Source organism: Mirounga leonina, unplaced genomic scaffold (assembly GCF_011800145.1).
Source record: "Mirounga leonina isolate KUSES-001 unplaced genomic scaffold, KU_Mleo_1.0 Mir_154, whole genome shotgun sequence".
In the NCBI taxonomy this organism is placed as follows: domain Eukaryota; kingdom Metazoa; phylum Chordata; class Mammalia; order Carnivora; family Phocidae; genus Mirounga; species Mirounga leonina.
In genome coordinates this window covers 53684678-53708361 of record NW_023270389.1, presented here as the reverse complement: position 1 = coordinate 53708361, position 23684 = coordinate 53684678, and the positions used below count along the sequence as shown (strand labels likewise).

General features: G+C 40.8%; 1 protein-coding gene across 4 annotated transcripts in view; it reads left to right on the top strand.

Annotated features, from left to right (window-relative positions):
• The window catches only part of DNM3 (dynamin 3), a 559032-nt gene extending 540819 nt beyond the window's left edge, over positions 1 to 18213 (top strand). For 3 of the 4 annotated variants that reach the window (XM_035010801.1, XM_035010800.1, XM_035010799.1), the window contains one exon: positions 8660 to 9361. In XM_035010801.1, the coding sequence (XP_034866692.1) occupies positions 8660 to 8729 (70 nt within the window). In that variant the 3' untranslated portion in view covers positions 8730 to 9361. Of the gene's footprint in view, positions 1 to 8659; positions 9362 to 18043 lie in introns of those variants that run through there. The other variant, XM_035010797.1, reaches the window with a different exon arrangement.
• The last annotated feature ends 5471 nt before the right edge of the window (positions 18214 to 23684 follow it).

Genomic DNA, 23684 nt, shown 5'->3' with positions numbered 1-23684 from the left:
TTCCTGTTTCTGGACTGCCAGTCCCCCCAACTTCCCTTGTTTTCTCGAAGTCCTTCTAACCCACCAAGTCCTCCTAACCCTTCCTGTCCCAGGCTAAGACTCCAGGGGCCCCTGAAGCTGAATACCACGTCTCCCACTGTCGGCACAGTGTACTTGTCTCTCTCTCCATCTCCAGGAGAAACTCCTGGGCAGCGATCACGTCTCTGTACATCTGACTCAATCCAGCACATAGCACATAAACAGGGCTTACTGAAGGAATGAAAGAATACAAAATGAGTTGATGCGCAGCGCTTAATCAAAACTTATTTTGGAATTAGCCCAATACTTAGTGTACTTGAAGAAACAATTTAAACGCAAACACTTTCTCTCTTGTTCTAGTCTCCTGAGAAGCTTGCCTGGCTGAATGCTATTATAAAACTCTTTTTTACACATCACAAACCAAGCAGAGTTAATATGGACAAATCATCCTGCAGGCTGCCTTTTTGCCGCAGCCACGGAAGTGGGTGTATCTGTACCATCCCCCTGAATGAATCCAAGCCAGATATTTAAGATTATGTAAAGAAAATGTGGCAAAGGAAGTTATATTACCATTTTGCTCAGAGACTAATTTATACAGGATATTAGATGTTTGTATCATCGAATAACAATTATGGACTATTTTTCCCCTTATGTTCTTACTTCAGATTCTATCAATTGATTCATTCTTTCCCAGTGACATATGTTACAAAATCATGGGTTCGTTTTCACAGGGGAAAGAAATGCTGGCTCTAAATGTAGCACGAATCATATTAGAGAATTCTTTAGAGCCTTTTAAGTGGACTCCAAGTCCTATGTTCTTTCCAACATCTACTGTAAACTGTTCTTGGACAGTATTGGCTCATTTTGTTACTAAAGCTGAAAAGGCCAAAAATATGCTGGAGAGCAGCCTATAGTATTTTTAATAATAAATTACAAACTATTATCTTCCATGTGGACAATATCCTGACTGCTGTAGCATTTTTTAAAACTTAGCCTCTTAGCTTGTAGATATGTAAAATCTGTCGTATTAATAAATGCTCAAAATAAGAAGCAAAGCACAAGCACAACCTGTTTAAAATGCTGTGTCTGATTATCTGATAGCGCAGACATTTGCAAGAGAAAGTCCTGGATCAGAGTGAGTTGCCCTTCCATTTCACCTGGAGGTGTGCTCCTCATTTGTCCTCAGGCGTTTGCATTCTTGCACACTGAGCCACCGGATGGGGGGACACTGCCCATCCACTGCCCCTCCACTGTGGAAGACTATAAGCAGGCTGAGGAATAATCTGGGTTCATAGGAAGTTTATAATGTCATTCAGATGATGAACTATACATACATGCCTTGAACTTGAAAAATGAGACGAGGATTAAGTAATTCAAGAGGATCGTGGAGAAACAAGGCATTACAGTTCCCGAGGGGGACGTTCGCTGGGCAACCCCCCAGCCCAGCTTAGTGATGCCACCAGAATCATCCTCGCCCAGGGCTGCTTTAAAAACGTGTCCAGCACAGCCCACTGCGCAGATGCTCTTTATGATTTTAGAAAACTCAGAAGCAGTTTTTTGTTTTGTTGTAGTTTTTTGTTCTTTGTTTTAGTTTGTTCTGTTTTCTAAGAAATTTGCCAGCTGTAGCCTTACTTCTTGTGGTTCAGTACACAAAACCCTTCATTTAAAAAAAATTTTTTTTTTACCTATTTCATCAATAAGATAAACAAGTTGGGCAAGTGGCTATCCGATCCTTGTGGCTTCTAGAAACCTGGGATATATAACTCTCCCATCATCCTAAATGTAATTACATGTAATATATAATGATATGTAAATTAAATTTTTGAGACAGATGTATTTTAAAGCCTCAATTATATTTACTAAGTAGAACGTGCGGTATAAGAGAAGCCTATTGAATATCCTTTTTTATGCAAATACTACCCTGGTAGGCAGATATCATTCCTCTAGATGTGTTCAACTTTATCTTTTTTGAGGGTTTTCTTTTCTTTTTTGTTGGGGGGAGGGGTTCACCTAGCTAATTAGGTTGGACTTCAGTCACACCCTCTCCAAAGATGAGTACTTGGAATGCATGTGTATAGATGCTTCCTTTCTATACTTACTGCCATCTTCATGAGCAAATACAAGCTTCCCTGAGCAAGTAGTTATTTTTCTGGTGATGATTAACAAGAACACTACTGTAGTATAGTATCTTGGTCTTTACGAAATAAACCTAAAACTGATCTGACCCATATACTTAAGTCTAACTCCCAAATGCATCAAAGTATTTCTACAACCATTTCTTCCTTCTTCTTGAGATTTTTCTCCCAGTACTTTCTCTTTTTCCTTGCACTATATCTGGCAAATGAATTGAACTGCTAATAAAGCAAGATGAAAATCACTTATTATGCCTTAGAACAATGGTTTTCAAAGCATGGTCCCAGGACCCGCAGCATCAGCAGCATCTGGGAACTTGCTAGAAATGTCTCACCCTATTAGAAACTCTGTGTGGTGCCTGGCAATCTAAGTTTTAACAAGCCCACCAGGGAATTCTGATGCATGGTCCAATTTGGGAACCGTTGCCCCAGAACGTGTGAATGTAACTGTCCAATAGAAAGAATCTTGGACTGGGAGTCACGAAATCTTGGTGTCAACAGAGAAAAGGAAGGAGACTGTGCTACACAGACCCAGTCTGGCTCACACATTTACCAGTCTCATAATTCCCGCTTCCTGACAAGAAGTGAGGGCAGGGGCAGAAAGAGCAACCATTTCAACAGTGTTATGCTACCTGGCAGCAAGAAACCAGAGGAATGGCAGTTTTCACGACCTCCCCACATGCTGATGCACCCCGCAAGCAATTGACCCCAAAGAATTCTCTATATATTCTCTCTCTCTCATATATATATATATATATATTCTCAACCCCTAAGATTGGCCTCACACCGTGAACACTCAGAACCAACTAACCCAAAGCAGAGCAGATGAAATTTTAGTTCTTCTGTTCTTTGAAGACAATCGAAAGAGACAGTAAGACAAATAATGCATTCCTCTCTCTTATCAGCAAAACCCATTCCTCCCCTTCAATGCCACCCACCCTGTGTGAGCATTGGACTTTCTTGAAAAAATTGTCATTGTCCAAAAGACTGTAAAATGCTCATCCCTGCAGCTACGAAAGCAACTACAAGTATTACATCTCTCCTTTGATTTGGAAGCAGAAACATGGCTCTTCTGTCATAACCATAAACCGCCCACACACAGCATAGTGTTTCAATAAACACTAAGTGATGCAAGATGCTCCATTTCAATGTAATGGGTTCCTTAATGAAGCCCATCACTAAACAAAGCAACTGAGGAAAATTTGGTACAAAACAAATAATTTTGCCCAAAACAAACTGTCTTATGAGGTGAATGTCTTTGGAAACTCTTTGAATGGTTAGGAACTAGACCAATGAAATGAACTCTAACAGTAAACCTTAAATGTATTTCTGGTGTTGAAGTTGGCAAACAGCATTGCTTATTAAGAAAATCACACTGAACAACTTAATGCTCTTCCTGAATTGCTTTCTAGTAGAGTTTTATTGTTTTAGAAATGAAATGATGCTTATTTTTTCCAGAAGGGTGGGGAGGGGGGATCGTTCAGGATTTTTAATTACTGAGTACATATATGGGTTACTTTAACCTGAAACTGGGCATATTTTAAAGATGTCATAATTATTTTGAGAGAACAATGATAGCAATTTTGTCTTTCATTCTTTCCGTCATTCATTTACCTTGCAGGTGTGTGGTGCCTATTTATTTATTTTTTTTAGAGAGAGAGAGTGCAAGAGCAAGTGGGGGGGGGAGCAGAGGGAGAGGGACAGAGAGTATCTTAAGCAGACTCCATGCCCAGCATGGCACCAACGTGGGGCTTGATATCATGACCCTGAGATCATGACCTGGGCCAAAATCAAGAATCATTCACTTAACTGACTGAGTCACCCAGCCGCCCCTGCTAAGGGACACTTTTAAAGAGCTCCTAATGGATAGATTCTCCCGATTTCTTTATTTTAAGATTTCTTTATTTATTTTAGAGAGACAGAGTGCTCACATGCTTGAGCAGGGGGAGAGGCAGAGGGAGAGAAACAAAACAGACTCTCCGCTGAGCAGGAAATCAAGAGTTGGAGGCTTAACCGACTGAGCCACCCAGGCACCGCTCTCCCAATTCTTTATTTAAAAAGCATGCCAGGGCGCCTGGGTGGCTCAGTCGTTAAGCTTCTGCCTTTGACTCAGGTTATGATCCCAGGGTCCTGGGATCGAGCCCCACATTGGGCTCCCTGCTCCGCAGGGAAGCCTGCTTCTCCCTCTCCCACTCCCCCTGCTTGTGTTCCCTCTCTTGCTATGTCTCTCTCTGTCAAATAAATAAATAAAATCCTTAAAAAAATAAAAAATAAAATAAAATAAAAAGCATGCCATGAGGGACACCTGCATGGGTCAGTAGGTTGAGCATCCAACTCTTGATTTTGGCTCAGGTCATGAGCTCCAGCCCCTCATCGGGCTCCCCGCTCAGCCGGGAGTCTGCTTAAGATTGTCTCCCTCCCTCAGGGCGCCTGGGTTGCTCAATCAGTTAAGCATCTGCCTTCGGCTCAGGTCATGATCCCAGGGCCCTGGGATCGAGCCCTGCGTCGGGCTCCCTGCTCAGTGGGGAGTCTGCTTCTCCCTCCTCCACTCCCCCTGCTTGTGTTCCCTCTCTCCCTGTCTCTCTCTCTGTCAAATAAATAAATAAATAAAATCTTAAAAAAAAAAAAGATTCTTTCCCTTCCTCTCTCTCTCTACCCCTCCCCCAGCTAGTGTGCTCCCAATTTCCCTCTCTCTCTTTCTCTCTCTCTCTCTCTCTCAAAAAAAAAGCATGCTGTGAGCCCAGGATCATGCTAGTTTTGAGAGATGGTGGTGAACAAGACAGACAAAAGTCCTAGCACAGAGTAGAAAGTTGCATTCCCATAGTCTCCTGCCTTGCTTTCTTTCTGCACTTGCGCATTACCATTGTCCTTTTCTAGTTCCATCAGCATGGTCCAAAACTGGGGAGGAGGTTAATGAGAAGCAACTGTGTCATCGGAACATTTACATCTCTCCATTCTCTCCATTGAGCTCCTCCCTTCCATCCTCATCACTTGGTTTCTGGTTTCTTATAACCTCATTATATAACCATTCTCATATGTCTTCAAGTTTAATATGTTGCAGTTAAAAATCATATTTGCTCCTGCTTTGACCACATTGTATTTTCAAGCTTCCTAGAATATATTCTTAGAGTCTGAATTACAAAATTTTGCCATTTTTTCCAGTTAAAATGGGATACAGTAGTAAAAACCACTTGCATACTTGTCTGTCCCATTCATCTTCCACTCTGAATAGATTCTGAGTTTTTAAAAATCATGCAGCATAATGCAGTCCACATAGTAGATGCTCAATAAATTATGTATGCCATGCATAACTAGAAGGTGTATTATAGATCATCTAGTCTGAATCTCCAATGCTTGTGATGGGGAACCCGAGTCTTTGAGAACCTCAGATAGTGAGTGACTGTTCTAATTGGCAGTTGGAGGCATCCACATCTTTGACTTTTGATCTAGTACTCTTTCTGTGTAAACTCACTGCCTCAATAATAGCCTCTGATAAATACCTCAAATATATTCCTGCTCCCATTGGATCTATTCCCTTTGATCTGGCCTGTATTCTAACCTGGCCAAGCATCTCTGTTTAGGCACTTTTCAGTCACTCATTTGTCCATTATTTAATAAATACTTAATCACTGCCTTCTAATCACATTATACTAAATGTTAAATACATATAATAAATACAGAATATGTGGTTTCTGCTCTTTAGGAATCTATCGGGGGACATAGGCAATAATCTAGTAAATAAATACATAAACAGGGTTAAGTGCTATGAAGTACACAAATATCATGAAGTGTTTGGGGGCGGGGTGGTTGGAAACTATAGGATGGTCAGGAAGGACTGAAGAATGACATTTAAGCCAAGAACAAAAGGATCAGCAGAGAACTTGTTTGTATTCCTTTCTCTAGTGGCTACAATCCTTGGTCTAAGCTATCATGTATGCATGAAACAATTTCCAGCCCACCATGCCATGTTGTCATCCTGCCTTTCACTGAATTTGTAGTTTAAGATCCACTTAAAAAAAAAAAAAAATCCAACCCAATATTAAATCTTCTGGTAGAGTTTCCTTCCTTCGAGTTCAAATTCTGGCCTGCTTCTCCCCACCGACCCATAACTGCTTAGTTGCTAAGAATACAGTTCTGTGGGTTATGTGACTATTTATCAAACTCGCTGAGGACAGGGGGCCTGTTATTTAATATTTACTTCAAACATCTATTAAAAGATTGAGCAAATATGTTATAGGTAACATTTCCAAGGGTCAAAATCTTACATGTCACTGTAGCTTTTTTTTTTTTTCCTGCAACAGCAATGATTTCCTAACAAATACCTTTATGTAATGTAAAGATCAGTGAATATCATAAGCATTTATAAGTTGCTTCTTACTTCTAGGAATAACTAATTTATTCAGTTGTCAGTGTTCAGGTGTTCAGTGGCTGAATGATAAGCACACACTGCAAGAATAGGAAGATGAGTAAGACACAGCCCATTTCTCATCAGTGGAGATAAACATATACACCTAATTAGGATTCAGTGTGATGGTTGTAACAGAAGTATGTTGAGATGCTTTTGAGGCAGCTGTGTGAAGATAGGGGGAAGGGAAGACTTCACGGACATGAGTCTTGAAGGATGGATAGCACTTACCTAGCAGATGAACAAAACAGCACTGAGAACCTAATTGCACGTAACATCACGCTAAGGGCAGCATGAGACAAGTTAAGTGGGTGTGACCTCTGGCCTCTAGAAACGTCACAACAAAGGAGAAGAAGATGCAGCTTCAAGATTCAGGACATAAGCTAAATAAATATGGCCATTTTATTTTATTAATTTTTTAAAGATTTTATTTATTTTAGAGAGAGAAAGAGAGAGCACAAGCAGGGGGGAAGGGCAGAGGGAGAGGGAGAAGCAGGCTCCCCGCTGAGCAGGGAGCCCGACGTGGGGCTCGGTCCCAGGACCCCAGGATCCTTTCGGAGCTGAAGGCAGACGCTTAACCGACTGAGCCACCCAGGTGCCCCAAATATGGCCATTTTAAATGAAAATGAGCAGTATGCTAGTGGAAAGGCAGTGCTTTTGCATGGTCACAAGTAAAGAGGAATGAAGAGAGGATTTTTCGCAGCAGAGACTAGCTAAAACATTTCGGATGGCCACAGTAGTCAGTGGCCTTTCTGCAAAAGGAGGACTTATTTGTTTACTCATATTAAACAACTAGTATTGATGGTTTAGTTTGGTCACTGCGCCTCTAAATTATGTCTAGTTAGACTTTAAAACTTTGAGTGCCCACCTAATAACGAGCCTAGCATAAGAGGTTAAATTGGAATGCACCTCCCCAAGGAAACCTTTCCTCCAAAGCCTCTTGGACATTTTTCAGCGGCAGGGGCCAGAGGAACTCTGCTAGTGTCTGTGAGTTTGTGCCTAAGTGGCCAGGATTTGTACCATGAATCAACAAGACCTCTTTCTCATTGATTTTTCCTTTTTATAGCTTTGTGATTTTTTAACATTTCATAACTGTTTTCCTTAATTTTTCTATCTTCACTTCTTCATACCTGAGAAGGGACATTTGATTTAATCCTGTTACTGTTGCCAATACAGAAAAAAATTCCACGACATGACTATACTTCCAAAAGGGACCATTCTGAAATAGTCAAAGGGAGAGTTTTATCAAAAAGAAAGTTTACGATTTGTAGACTTTTTGAATTTTGTTGGTTATAAAAATTACTCCCCAAGAAACTACATATGAAATCAGGTACACACACACACACAAAGTTCCTAATACTTTTAGGAAATAAACGTAGGGGTTCAGGACATAAAGAGCATTACTTGGTGGTGTTGAGATTCTCATGTACAGTAATATTTCATTATCTGGAGTTTGTGTATTCGGCCATCTCAGCTCTCAGAAATATGACCAACCAGAAAGCGAGCAGCCCTCCTCCTGAGCCTGCTTACACTTACCGTAGAGGACTCTAAAATCCAGATTCTCTGGTTTTCTAGTGCCCTGCAAATTAGAAGTAAAATGTAGAACAAATTGGAGAAAGCTACTGCTGAAGGCAATGAGAAGTGATAATATTCTGACAGTAAGAAAAAAAGAGGAAGAATATTATATAAGGGGAAATAAACATTCAAAGACCATCATTCTCTGAGGCCTAATAGACCTAATAAGTGCCCGGGGCAGGCATAACATAACACATTTCACTCTATGTAACCGTTCTCTGGTGGCTGAGAAATGTGCAGTACATTTCAGATGGCTTTTAAATGATTTGATTTTTTGTTTGTTTGTTTAGTGTTGGGAGGGCAGCTTCTGTTTTGAGAAAGATTTGCATATGACAAAATACTTCGTTTTTGTCTCAAAATGCCGGATGCCTGAAAGGTGACAGTGTTAAAATCATCACAGATGGCAGCCACCGCTGCTAGCCTGTCTGTGCATGGGCATGTGTGTGCTGGCTCTTTCCCAGTGTCTTTGGGACGACCTTCTGCTAGAGATTCTACTTGTTTCTTTACCTTTCTCTTTCTCTCTTTCTAGCCGGAGACCACCCCCATCACCAACTCGTCCCACTATAATCCGTCCACTAGAATCCTCCCTGTTAGACTAAATGAAGTGTCTGGCATGGCAATTAATTACTAATGAATTATGCGAAAGCAACATATTTGATCAGTAAATCATGAGTAGTCGCATGTGTGGACATCAGTAGGCAAGTAACCAGTTTTACTAATGCATTCATCACTCATCTTCGTCGCTCATGGTGTATCAAACCTTTGGAGTTTGACTCTTGAAAACTGCTGACCCTTCGAGGCTTTCTTATATGTTGTACTGACCAAGGGTAGGTTTGTATAGCAGCCCTATATTTTGGAGACCGTTTGCCTACCCTGGCATATGTTTGAAATTGCTTTGGACAAGTTCCCAGGTTACCCACCAGGTAGCCCATTAAGTAAAATTCTTAAGAGCTGTGAGATGGTGGGCTTAGACCTAAGCCAAGCCATACGTGTATTTATTTTCCCACATTCTGTTTTGGCTGACAAAAATTATGTTGTCTATTATTACCGTTTCCTCCTACTCTAGAATTACCTATTTAGGTCCTCTATCCTTCCTCTTTATTTCATAGGACTGCTAGGAAGTGATTTTTTTTTAAATTAGGATTCCTTAAGAATAAAACTTTTCCAGAAGCACAAGGTAGTTTGCAAAGGAAAAGTTAATGTATTGCTTGCTCTACAGAGCTTCTCCTCATCCCAATGTGTTTTGCTTCATGCTAGAAGCATATTCAACAGCGAATCAAAGCTTAATTTTCTGGTAGTCAGTCAGGAGATTTGGCTAGTGAGTTTCAGAGTTCAAGGAAGAAGCAAAATATCACATCTCTAGAAGTGTCTGGAAATATGTAATTTCTTTATTCACATATATATTCACCTCCTTCTAGGTTACAGTGAAGGCTGACATGGAAAATATTTAATGTTTCAAACTGATCCAGTCTTAGAGCATGGCTAACTACACTTTGACACTAACTCCAGTTTATTTATTTATTTGGTTGGAGCAAGACTTTTTCTCTCTTTCCAAGCTAATTTGTAATTCCCTCGGGTAAGAATTCATCCTACCTTTAAAACCAGTTTAACGTAACTTTCCATCCATTCTAGGCTTTCTTAATACATCTTGAGCCTTACTCTGGGATAACCGTTTTTAAAGGGGGCCCCGGAATGAAAATAAAAGTCGTTTCGTAAGAGATGCCATGGTTTAAGAGCAGGAGCTCACACGTTTACAGCTGTGCAACTTCACAACCTCTGCACAGGTCATTCCAAAAAATGCAATTAAGACATTGAGATCTAAAGCAACTTGGCAAATGCTAACATTGCAAAAATTTACAAAATCGGTTTAGCCTGGGGGTTAATAGTTCAGTCCTGAGGCTGAGTTGTAGACGACGTAGGACCAGATGATTAGCATGTAGGAAACAGCCAGAAGCCAAGTGGAATTTTGTCTGCTAACTGTTCCCAGACAGCAAGTCCTCACTGAATAGTGGCGTCCCATGACACCATTTCATATTCCACAGAAGTAAATCAGGTTTCACCAACTGAAATGTCTCCCTTTGAAAGCAGCAAACATGATTTGTATGTTAACTTAACTTTAATTTCCTGTGTACTTTATACCCGAAGCAGACACCCATAAAGTATGAAGTAAAAACTTTCAACCATTATTAAAAAGAGAACTTGCCAAGTTGAATGGCATTGTTTTGAAGTTACTCTGCAGCTAGCTCACTTATAATAGGCAACAATCAGAGACTACGAGATTTACAAAAAGAACATTTCAACTTTTAAGTTACAAGTGATCGTATAAAGACCACCACCCTAAATCACCACCCTGAATCTTCTCACAACTTTTTTTCCCCCTCATTTGAAAAAAAACCTTAACTCTTTGTGAATGGAACAGATGTGCAAGATACATAATGTGTGTTTAAAATAGTGCTGCGGCTAAATGGAAATGTGTTACGTAAATGTCCATAGTAAAACAAAATTATCTACAGAGATCTTCTCATAAAATTCCCTCTTTTTAGGATTCCCTTTGCTTCTTCCTTTGAATTCTCTACAATAGGCAGCTAACGGATTATATACTTCAGGGTTTGGCTTTGTGCTAAATGTGGTTTTGCATTTTGCTGTATTTCAAAAATTTCCTTCTGTTAAAGGAAAATATTGTGGATAACCACTGGTGTGTTCTTAGATCAGCACAAATCATGTCAAAGAAAATTGGAGATGTTTTTCCAACTTTCTTTCCACTGATCTTATGTAGTCATAAACAATGGCATTTGTCGTCTTTGGCTTTTGCTCTTGGATTGTAATCCTACAGTTCCACTGTGCCAGTTGTCTCTGTTGGTAGGCACATTTTTGTTCTCTTACTTCTTCTCAGTTATTTCTAACAGAACCCAGCCTCCCCTGGAATTCCAGAAGTCATGTTGGAGAATACTTTCAGTTTGCTGCAGTACTATGATTAGCATTAATACCATTTCCCAAAGGGTTTGCATCCTGCTGAAAGGAGCTCTCAAGGTGAATGAAGTCGGAAGCTCTAAGATGTGTGTGAAGTGTGTTGTTCGCGCCAGGCCTTAAGGTGGGAATGTAGCTTCATGAGCTTTCTAAGAGTTTCCCATATCACCTCTCATCTTTTGTGTAGCTTCCTCCTAACTGATTGCTCTGATGTTGTCTACACAATAGATGTCTAGCAAAATAAAATAAAACATATGGTATTTTTAGGATTTGGAAAAATTAACTGTATATGTTTGTTAATTGTCACATGCTAAATCTTGCATGCTTATTGACTAATTGGAATAACTGTTTACTCAGTTGTGGACAGATTATTGAAATAGTGTTGATTTAGAACAGATATATTGCATTTCCAGAAGTCACCTACCAAGATTACTCTTCTGAATGTTGCGTTTAGCTGTCTTTTATAACACAGAAGAGCAGTAGGGTCTGTTTATTAGCACATTGCCTACTTGTTCAGATACGGATTCGTTCTGTTCCAAAACATTATAATTAAACCAGTTCCTGTGATATAACTGTAAGCCTTCTAAACTTAGAATTTAAACGTAGTCATATAGATTAATTTTATGACTTTTTAGTATAGACTGTAGCCATAATTCTCAAATATGAAATGGGACCTAATACCAGTATGTGATCAATGTTGACGTTTTCTGTGTACAAACATATTTTCAGTGCATGTGTCTCTGTGTATACGGTATATACATGGTAAATTCATTTCTGTAAGTGCCCGTGTTCTGTGCCCCTTTGGGTAGGTAGGTTTAAAAGCCCTTGTTAAAACACCACAAGCATGAGTGTGATTGTATGTGCATTGTGTATATATGCTATGTATGGGTGTAAATATTTATGTATACATGTGGCTTTGTGTGTGTGGGTATGAATATATTTTTTAAACTGTGTTAATTCAAGAGCTCACTCTGGAGGGTCTGCTATAATACACGGTAACGGTGGTTCCTAGAACAGTGATAACATACATGAGGTCTACAAAATTTTTTCCAGGACGGGCACAACGCTCAGAATTACTGTGACAACACAATAGAGTAACATCCACAGACATTTGTACCTAAGTCCACAGCACTGCTATCTAAGAAGAAATGACCTTTGCCAAATAGAGTATAAGATCTGGTAACCCACTTTTAAGAACTCTGATTGGAATTATAAATGATTCTTGGATTGCTGAGTTGAATCTTAAAAAGCTTCAATTGGTCTACATAGTCATTTTTTTCTCCATAGTAAATGTCAAAAAAATAAAGTGGAGGGATACAGCAATATAATACAAAGAGTGGACTTTTCTGAGTAAATTTGCTAAAAGTGCAGGGAAGAAGTTACTTAATACCTCAGAGGTAGGTCATCCATCCCTTGTTTCAGGTAAACATTTCTCATTTGGTAAACAAGATAAGTATTTGAAATTGACAGTAATCTCCTTAACATTGAGGATAAAACCTACATAGTAGGTCTCTGACCTGAGGAATCCAGTCAAAGGAGAGAAGGTGTGAGACTCAAGCTGAGTTTTAGATCTGTTTCACCAAAAGGACTGCTAGCTGTGAGCTCAGAGTTTAAAGTGAATAAAGCTAGATGACTGTAGAGAAACAATGACTAGTTCACTAGATCACTCACTCCTTTCTTAAAAGTTCCAGTGTGTCTCCTAAATACTCTTAAGTCATCCTGTCTCGTTGGTATGCTTAAAATCGTGTGGTGTTCTGTATTGTGAACCTTGCAGGATATTTTGAAGCATGTGTAGTATATGCATTGCTAGTTGTATATATGTGTAAGAATGCTTATATGTGTGAGAGCGAGAGAGAGGAAACTCAAGGAAGAGTCTCCTGTTTGTCTTAAGACCTGTTCATACTGGTATACTGGTGGGACTTCTCACCTCTCTGGTCTGGGGTTTCACACATGGCTCAGCTCGAGGCATTCGTTTCTTCTAAATTTTTACCCTTTGAATTCCTTAAACTTTGCTCATTGTGTAATGTTTTCGAAAAATATGAGAAAAATTACTCTGTCAACCTCTTGGACTGTCTGTTACCAGTTTGATTAAAAAACAATGATTCCTCCAGAAATTTCACCACGACTTGATTCATGTTTAATTTCATGTGTGCAGCCTTCGTGTTGCTCGCTCGTCTGTTTCTTTTTTCTCCCTTTTCTGAATCAAAATACCCTTTTGCTTTTTTATGAAGCAGTGTGTAGAAGCAAATTTCTTACCTTCTCTGTTGATTCTTTAATTAATTTGAGCCAGAATACTTTCCACTGTCTCCTTGACACTTTCAGGATTTCTTAATGCTGATATATGGATGGACTCTGTGAATGGAATTTTTGAAGCAAGTTCCTCAAACCTGTATCATTCTTGAAGGTCACATGTACCTATTGTGAAAATGTGAAGCTGTATTTCTGAACCTGAAATAAATGCTAACATTTGAAGGACTCACCCCTTCCTCGTTCTTGTATAATATATTTGAGTTGTATCTATGCATGTCAGTAAGATCTGAGACTTCTGAATACTTATAACTCTTTTGATCAGATTGGCCCAGAATTACCAAAATGGGGAATACTAGCATTTGGCATTACTGCATTAATATGGGGGAGGACAAGATTTTTATTTATTTTTCTCTTTAATTTTTTTTTTTATTATTGACAAGATTTTTAAAGGGAGCAAATTGGACAAAGCAAAGGCAGGAGAGTGGGAGACATTTTATTTCTGATTCAAACTCAGTGTTGGACTAGGTTTAAAAAGGGCACAAGCTTTAGACAGTTGGAGGGTGCAGTGTGACAGCTAAGAGGTACCGTCTTACTTTGCTATTGAAGAGGAAGTGTTCATGAAAAACCCTGGGAAGCAGAAGGAGGAAGAACACTCTGCCCAAATGTTAGGTCCACAGAAGGCGTTTCTTACAGAAAGTAATCGAGCTCTTGACTCAACAGTTGGCCTTCATTATTTACTTATAGGGCATCAAGGGAAGACGTTAACCCTTTACTTTGCCTAATATTAAGAAAATGGAAGAGTAGAGTGCTAAACAGTAACTTACACACATCCTTGTCCTCAGTTTCCAGAACACAGAGAAAGACTATTACCGAGTTTTAATGATAGGTCCCTTATCAATGTACGTAGTCCCAGATTGAGCCATCCATCCAAAAACAGAAGACAAGAAGGGAATGGGAGGAGAATAACGTTGGTTTACTTTCCCTCTGTGTTCAGGATACATTCATTGGGAAAAGATGAATTGCAAAGACTGTTGTATGTATTAATTCATGCTTTCCTCTTGTAATTTCTTTTTCATATCTGTACATCTTCCACGAGTAGAGCCATTAATGCCTTCAAAGGAAGGTTTTTACTAGAAGAGACAGGATGAGAACCATGCTGTACACTTGTGTTGTGTGGTGTGTGTGTGTGTGTGTGTGTATGCGCGTGTGTATGAGTTCTACTGCGTGATTCTTTATTCAGAATAGTTTCTAATGGAAATTACCCAAGCCAAAGGACCTTATTTGGCAAACTACTTATTTGGTAACTATTTGGCAAATTACCATTTGTATATTTAAAATAGTTCTGGCATCAGTGTAAGTATCTTCTCAGTTGTCAAGATTCTTGTTTTTCTGCTGGAATCTTTAAATTTCAGATTGAGAAATGTATCCGGGGTTTAGATTAGATGGTTCTCAGACCCTCCTTCTTAGTACTCTAGCACACACCTGGCATTACTATGAAATGCCTTTGTTGGTGTTCTTTCCCACTGTGTCAGCGTAATAATTAGAATACACGCAAGAGATGTTGGCTAAAATGACAGTCTTAATCCAGAGTTTCCCAAAGTTCATTCCATGAGATTTTAGTCGGTTTTGCACATACATATACCATGGGTTTCTTGATGAAATACACTTGGGAAATGATGATTAAAAATTAAATGTTTCTTTACTGGAAGACATTATAGAAGCTTTGATATCAGATTGCATTGTGAATCTCTAAGGAAGGGCCAGTGTCTACATGTTTCTCAGACTTATTTGACTGTCCATGCTTTGTTCATAAAGCACCTTACAGGTCTAGTGTTGTGAGGAAACACTGCTTCGGGGGCTTTAGGTGAGAGAGAAAAGGCTTCGAGCAAGATTAGTCCAGACCAGACTGTCACTGTTACCCAGTCAGGTGATAAAATCAAATGTAAGGGCAACCAGAGCACCCAACTTGGGACAGTCTTCCTGGACTACCATGCTGGTGTTACAGCAGTGTACTAGACCTGAGGAGGAAGAGCACAGAGGAAGGGAGACATACATGCAATGAGTCTTGGTAAAAGCCTTGTGGAGGGCGCAGATAATTTTCCACACGACCTTTTCTCTCTCGCTCTCCAAAGAAGAGCGCCTTTAAATTAATTCCATTACCCCTTATATTCCTGTAAAGGAATGGATCCAGACCGATTTAAAGTTTAAAGATTACCTACAAAAATAGAAAGGAATGCCTAGCCTTATTGCCATTCCTGTCTCACTTTCCCAAGCCTTCAGGCTCACCTGCTGATCTGAGATACTAAGTTATCTAAATGATGGGCAAAGAAAGCAAGCAGAGAATGTTTTGTGAGATTGTAACAGAAAAGAAAAAAAGTCATAAGACCTTCCCAGGGACCCTGCTAGAGGAATTTCACCATAAGAACAGATCGCAGCATTGAGGTAGAACCAAGAGAATGTGGGTAATCCATCATTCTTATTGATAATTGAGTCTTTTATGTGTGAATAATCCCCGTGTTCCATACACAGCTTTTCCTGCTTCCTTCCCTTCCTGTTCTGGCCTTTTTCAGAAAACTTAAGAAGGTATAACCTGAAATTAGAATCTTGATTAGGTAGATTTGCTTGTATGGGGAATAGTAGCATTCTGAACTTTAAAATTTGTTAGCAGATTTTATGTATGTGCAAAATCTACTCAGCATTTCAACTCAGTGTTCCAAGTCAGAGGCAGCAACAGTATGAGATACAGTTATAGCTGCTCTTCATGTGAAAAGCCCAAATATTTTTAGCACTTGCCTTCAGGCACTTTGGCATTGTGTAAGTAATGTAGAAAGTTCTGGAAAAGAAATAGTGAAAACTCAAACCGCCAAGATCCATGCTAGAACTATCTCTGAGCCACTGCATGGTGTCATCCTCAACGATGCTTTTTTGGCAGTGAGAGGAAAGTTGGTGCAGGAGAGTGAAGAGGAAAAGGAAGGAGCTGCCTGAGGGAATAAATGTCACTCTGATGTTTGAAGCAAACGTTCTAGCTGTCAGGTGAAATATATTCTAAGACATAGAGTTTCTGATCCTGTTTCTGGATTAGAACACCAAACGAGCTCAAACGGGAAAGTGCTTTGGCATATGCCCACAGAATGTCTCTTCAGCACCGTGGATTCACTGTTCACGTTAATGGCTCACCTCCCCACCCTGCTGAGGTAATTAAAGTGTTCTAAAGCCCCTTCAGAACTCCAAACTAGTTTCTGTTTGCTGGGCAGGTGATAAATCTCATTGAGCCTGACAGGAATTTAATTATACTTTCTTCATGAAAACACCAGGGATACCCATTACCTGGATCTCTAAAGCTAAAGGCTTGCAGACCCCCTGCAGTTGAAAGGTTACCAAAAACAAGTTCTTCATCATTTAAATGGATGAGAGGCCCCCTTAGCATAGCCAGCTTAAATTGGACCAAAGAAAAATTGGTCTCGGACTTCAGGGAAGGTAAGATTTTTCACCAGTGCTCAGAAATAGCGCCGTCAATTTGGCTCCATTAACATCTCTTAGAAGATGAAAAAGAAGTTTGTTTTTGTTTTTGTTTTTGGTGGACTTCATTGCTCCACTCTCTGAAGTGTTATAAGAGTAAGATGGAAGTGATTGTGTTGTCGGACACCTGGATGAATAGCCAAAAAAGACGTCCCACAGGGAGCAGGGTACTGAGCTAACCTCACCGTGCTCCATGGCTTGCTGTAGGTTTGAGTTCATTACCAATATGGTTAGAAAGAGGAAATTAAAATACAGATGGCTGCTGGAAACCAGTGGGAAAGTTTCATTTGGCATGCTGTTTTCCTACTTACACAGCCGTGCATGGCAACGTAGAGTTTACTCCTCCAGCAGCAAATCATCCAGAGAGGCTGATGTCAAAACGAAACATGGCTCTGGACCTTATTTCACAACCGTCGGCCTGACAAGATGCAAGCCAGGCTAGGGATATGGAGAAAGATCCAGCAAGCTAAATCTCCTTCACCCTGCACCCAGTTCTGAATAAATCAGAACTTCGGTTGTGCGCGATTCTAAGACAGACTCTCAGGCTCCCGTGGACCAGGGCTAGCCTTGTAGTTTCCCTGGGCCTGGAAAGGCTATCATATCGGGATATTCACGTGGAGCAGATTCTTATTTACAAATCCTTTTTCTCCAAGCTCAACCCCTGACATTTTCTGCATTATGATTGCATTGCTCATTGGACCTCGTGACACCTTCTAATTTCCCTCACCTGAAAAACATTTTTCACCTGTCCTATTTCTCTATCAACTCCTTCTCCCTATGGAGATTTAACATTTGCTGGAATCTTTGGAAGTAACCGAACGTCACAAAATCAGGGCTCAGAAACAAATACTCAAGGTCATAAAGGTATTTGGCTCTGGTACTATTTCCAAGTCTCCTGAATATGATTGCATGGATTTATTGTCCCATGGTACAAAATAAGAGTTTGGAGTGGGCTCACGTGGCTCACACCTAGCACACTGCCCGTAGCCAGGAGGAGTCCTGGGAACTGCTCACTTTTCCCCTGCATGTCTGCATGTTTTTGTCTGATTTGAATTTGACTCTCGTGGGATCATTTTGCATGCTTTTATTTGGATTTGTTTTATAATTTAAACATTGTTTTCTTCCTCTGCATCTGTGTTTTTCTTTTTGTTACTTTGTTTTGTTTTGTTTTCACTAGGCGACCCCCTCCTGCAGTTCCAGGACGACCATCCTAACACCCATGATTCATCTCCTTTTGTTTCCAACAACATGTCTATCCATGGGATTTCAAAGCCTTTCATTTGCACTACATGTCATATGTACATAAAAACTTTTATTTTTGATCCATGCCTATAATAAAAACAAAGTTTATTCTATATAAAAATGAAACATGTTCTGTTTCTTTTTCTAAAGAAGACCCAAATTAAAATAGTTTTCAGCTAAAACCAGGTAAGGGGAAAAATATGTAATTTGATCTTGTAAGGAGCTTAACTTGAAAAATAGTTATTAAAGCATTGTGATTTAATTTGCTATTTGGTGGAGAACAATAATCTATCTTCAATTGAAATGTCTGTCCAAAAGAAGTATGAGATAGAAACACGTATTGGCGAAGATGTGGAGAAAAGGGAACCCTCGTGAACTGTTGGTAGACATGTAACCTGGTGCAGCCGCTGTGGAAAACAGTATGGAGGGTCCTCAAAAGGTTAAAAATAGAATTATCGTATGATTCACTAATTCCATTACTGGGTATTTATGCAAAAAATACGAAAACACTAATTTGAAAAGATATATGCACCCACCCTATGTTTATTGAAGTGTTATTTACAGTAGCCAAATTATGGAAGCAGTGCAAGTGTCCATTGATGGATATGAATGGATAAAGAAGATGTGATACACACACACACACACACACAATGGAATATTACTCAGCCTTAAAAAAGAATGAGGTCTTGCTATTTGCAGCAACATAGATGGATCTAGAGGGTATAATGCCAAGTGAAATAAGCCTGAGAAAGACAAATAACATATGATTTCACCCATGTTGAATTTAAGAAACAAAACAAATGGACAAAGAAAAAAAGACAAACTGAGCAACCAACTGTTAACTATAGAGAACAAACTGATGGTCACCAGAGGGCAGGTGGGTCGGGGGTGGGTGAAACAGGTGATGGGGATGAAGGAGGGCACTTGTCGTGATGAGCACTGAATAAGGTATAGAATTGTTGAATCACTATATTGTACATCTGAAACTAATACAATACTGTATGCTAATTATACTGGAATTTTTTTTTAAAGTGAGAGAAGATGAAGCAAAAATTCTGGATATCTAGAAAACACACAGAAGACTGAATAATTTCAACCAGCCTCCAGGGATCCTATTAATAACTGTTATTGCACCAAAACATGTATTCCTGTTTTTATTATTTTCTAAACACTCCTTGTAGGAGATAAATTATGTAAGATCATGGAAAATATTATGGGTCTGAAACACACAAACCTCACACATTCTATTCAGCAAATTCAGGGGAAAATATATCATTCAGAATAAAAGTGCAAGGAAATGTTACCACCTTGAGAAGAAAGATTCTTTATGTGTCAGTAAAGCACTGGAAGAATGGAATCTGTATGAGTTTGGAGGAACAGAGAACTTTTTTTATACCTTAATCCTCAAATGGTAACTCCAAAACTGAAATTTTAAGGTACCGTTACAAAAAATCCAAACATTTATCCAAATAAAATGTTTATTATTAAGGTAGGACATCTGCCATATTTGCAATCTCAGATTTTAAAAGAAGATTTGAGATTTAATTCAGAATTCTCTCCTCGAAGGTTTACATGATCTAAAGTACAATTTAAAATGATCTCCTATTGGGTGAGATCACTTCTGTGATCACTTTACCATAGTAAGACAGAAACTACAGGAGAGGACAGTAAAAGATTGTTCATCAGGAATCGGGGTCCCATGGACCTCCTGTTTGACCTAGGCATGTCCTCACAAAGACAGGCAAAGTGGCAGATGTGGGCAGGACCCTCCAATTAAAACATGGAGACCCTCAGTCACAATGCTCTCACTTTGGACCATAAAGATCTTTTATAAGGGCTACGGTCTCCACCCAAGAATGCTAAGCTAGCTTCTTTCTCTGGTTAAAATTTTTATACGGCACATGACATCAATTTTTACTCACATCTCAGGTCCAGTGACTGTGAGTTAGAAGCACTGGTCACTAAGAAAATTCAAAGGCACCAGAGCAGGGGATCGACTGAGGCTCAAGTATTCCTGGGGGCAACTGGGTTGATGCACAATAAGGCACAGCGTGCAGTCCTGCCAGTCCCTCCACCTCCAGCCCAACCACCTGAGTGTTTGGATAATACTCTTATTGGACAGCACGCTCATCTGAGAGCATCGCCATCCCAACAGAGACACTGCTCCCGGATTATTTCATACCACCTCCCCAAACAAAAGAACAGGTTGTCCACCAGAAGGTTTTCACCAATTCATCACCAGTGTTTGGTTCTTTTCCACTTTGTCTTAAACATGATCTTATTTTCATATAGTGTGACACAGTTTAAATGTTTAAAGCTTAAACTGACCTGATGAACAATGAGAAAAGAAAGCCCAAATCGCACAAGAATGAAACGATTCCTGGGCGCCTGGGTGGCTCAGTTGGTTAGGTGACTGCCTTCGGCTCAGGTCATGATCCCGGAGTCCCTGGATCGAGTCCCGCATCGGGCTCCCTGCTCGGCAGGGAGTCTGCTTCTCCCTCTGACCCTCCCCCCTCTAATGTGCTCTCTCTCTCATTCTCTCTCTCTCAAATAAATAAATAAAAAATCTTAAAAAAAAAAAAAAAGAATGAAATGATTCCTTAGCAACCTTGCACAGTCTCCACAAAAGTGCCGGCCCTTCCTCACGTTGACGAGGCAAGAAAGAAGGAGTGAATCGGGATGGGGGTGGGGGGAGGAGAAGCTGCCTGGAGCTGCATTAAACTATGATATGGTGGGTTCATATTTATTTACTATCCGTCATGGTTTCTGTGTTGCATAATGTACTCTTTCCCAACTCTCCCTGCCCCCACCTCCACCCTCAATATTTGAGAGGGTTGAACAAGTGCAGCATCCTTCAGATTTGACCATAACTCCGGATCATCATGAGGAACCGTTATACCTATAACAAATGTACTATTTCTTAAATGTTCTCATCCCATTATTTATGCATCAGGCATTTCTTGAATTCATCATAATGTCCTATTATGTGGTCCGGGAGCACCCAGAGAGAAGGAACAGGGAAAAAGTAGCTTACAAAATAACAATGAGCAATTATTGCACGGTGCTCTGACAGGAGAAAATTTGAGTCCTTTTCCCAGAGAGAACTGTTACTGAGTTCAGTGCTGAAGAAACCACTTAAGTTCTAGAACCCAAATTATCCACCTGACCCAACACATGCTAACATTCCAGAGCACGGTGATTCTGACCTCTGACAAGGGAACAATAGAACTCATTTCAGCCAATCAGAAACCAGATGTTTTCTTTCTAGTGGGGTAGCATAATACCGGACTCTAAGTCATGTAAGTGCTGGTTGAGGAAAAGACAGTGGAATTGAGGCTGAAGTAGTCCATGAACTTTACGTTGGCTTCTAACAGAAAGCCTTTGAATCAGAAGGCGCTCTGCAGCACTCTGCCCCAGCAAACAGCGAGGGGGGTTCCGCAGTCTCCAGCTAGAAAAATCCAGGACATCCGAGAGATGGAGAAAAGAGAACTAAAGGTAGGAAAAAATAAACAAAACTTCAATCCTTCCCTTAGGGAGCCTTCACTGGTAAATAAACAGGGACCACATATACACAGACGGAAATTGCCACAAACATCCTAGAATCCAAAAGAAAGCCAAAAGAAAAAGAACCTGCGCTCTTCCTTCACAGACAAGGACACTGTCGGTGGGCTTGGAGCGGGATATACTTCGAAAGTCTGGATCCCAGAGCTTGAAAATTGTTACAGTATCTGTTTCATAGCTCAGCATTAAGTATGATTTAAAAAAAAAAAAAAAAAAAACCTCCAATGATACTGGAATCTTTAGTCCAGCTCTGTGAGATTCTGAAGTAAACCTTTGCAACCATGAATCCATTTTAAAAACATGAACCTCGGGATACCTGGGTGGCTCAATTGTTAAGCGTCTGCCTTTGGCTCAGGTCATGGTCCCAGGGTCCTGGGATCAAGCCCCACATCAGACTCCCTGCTCAGTGGAGAGCCTGCTTCTCCCTCTGCAGTTCCCCCTGCTTGTGTGCGTGCGCGTGCTCTCTCTCTGACAAATAAATAAAACCTTTGAAAAAAAAAAAGAACCTCACCTACAGGAAGATAAGATTGCTGAAGAAGAAAAAAAATCATTTCCGTAACCCTTTATAATACTACAGAGTCTACCTGCATGAATCAGATGGAGCTTGCACCCCTACACTCTACGTCCCACTGACAGGACAAACCAGCTGCCTCCACCACCACAATTCGCACCCTTGTTTGGGGATTTTTTTTACTATAAGTTACTATTGAATCAGATTAGATGGCAGGCTGTGGGATGCGCCAAGACTAATCTGCGACTCCAGTACTGTTTTTAATCAAATCAAATTTCACAGTATTTTATATCAGGTCCCGGTTTTCAGCCCCGATCACATCTTCGGAGAACCTCATGAACAGGGGCCATGAGCAGGCGCAGAGGAAACCAAGCCTTAGCAAACTCCCCGGGCATCAGGGAGACCAAAGAATCCTCAAGAGAGGAGTGGAGAAGTCACCGACGCGGGTTCCACCTCTCAAAACAGCTCCTAGCAAAGTATGTCTCTGAAGCTTCATCTAACACTCTGGAAAGACTAGGCTTTGTGGCTCCTCTGGGCTGGATCTGTTGCTCCCATTTCTCATCTCTGAGGGAGCATGCAGCAGAGAGAAGGCAGCAGAGAACGCGTTAGAGCTCCTCTGCCTGCTGCCTTTTTCTCTTTTAAAGACAAAAATACAGCTTGCACACGCGAAAAGCTGCCCGGGGCCTGAGCATCTGCTTATTTTGCAATTTAAAAAGAGTGGGAGGCCCACAGTGTTCTCACTGAGCAGCGTCCAAATGTTACTTGGGCTCTGCACAAGGCCACAGGGCCGGCCCGGAGTGGGGAGCAGGGAGCCAGCAGGGCTTGGGAAAGCAGGGGACAGCTTTTTGTTGGGGCCCCGAGGGACCACCTCTTCCCTCGACCTCTGCGATGGCAAAATCAATTTGTTCCATTGTCCCAGCAACATATGGTCAAGGGATTGTAGGGCTAGTCTGTGTAGGGCACAAGACCTCAGGCTGATCCTGGGTGTCATTTGAACCCGGGTGCAATTGGTGCCAGATGGTGGCAGAAAAGGCCGTTTGCCTTTCTAAGCCCCTTCCTCGGGCACTTGGGCCCCTGCTTTACCCGATGGGCATGAGGAGGCACCAGTGCCCCGGTGCTGCCAGGCCCCCGGTGCTGAGGAAATGTCGGGCAGTTGGGAAGCAGAGGCTTTCTAACCACCTCTTCTCCGGGGAAGGCCCCGTTACTCACAGTAATGTATCTGGGAGGACAATGGTGTTTGGGTTTGGTTGGTGATGGCTATTGTTTCCCGAAGTAAACAGATCAACATTCATCACACCTGTGAGCTGAGAAAGAAGAAAAAAAACAAAAACAGCCCAGAGCATTAGCGTGGTCTAAGCTCGCTCACCCCAGCGGGTCTCCCCTGCAGCTAAGCTGTCCAGAGCCTTCCCCATGGTCAGGGGAGCGTGCCTCCTCGGGACTGAGCGTCCCCAGGACCTTGGCCAAACCCTGCCTCTCATCAAAGCTTTGATCCCTTTACCCAGAA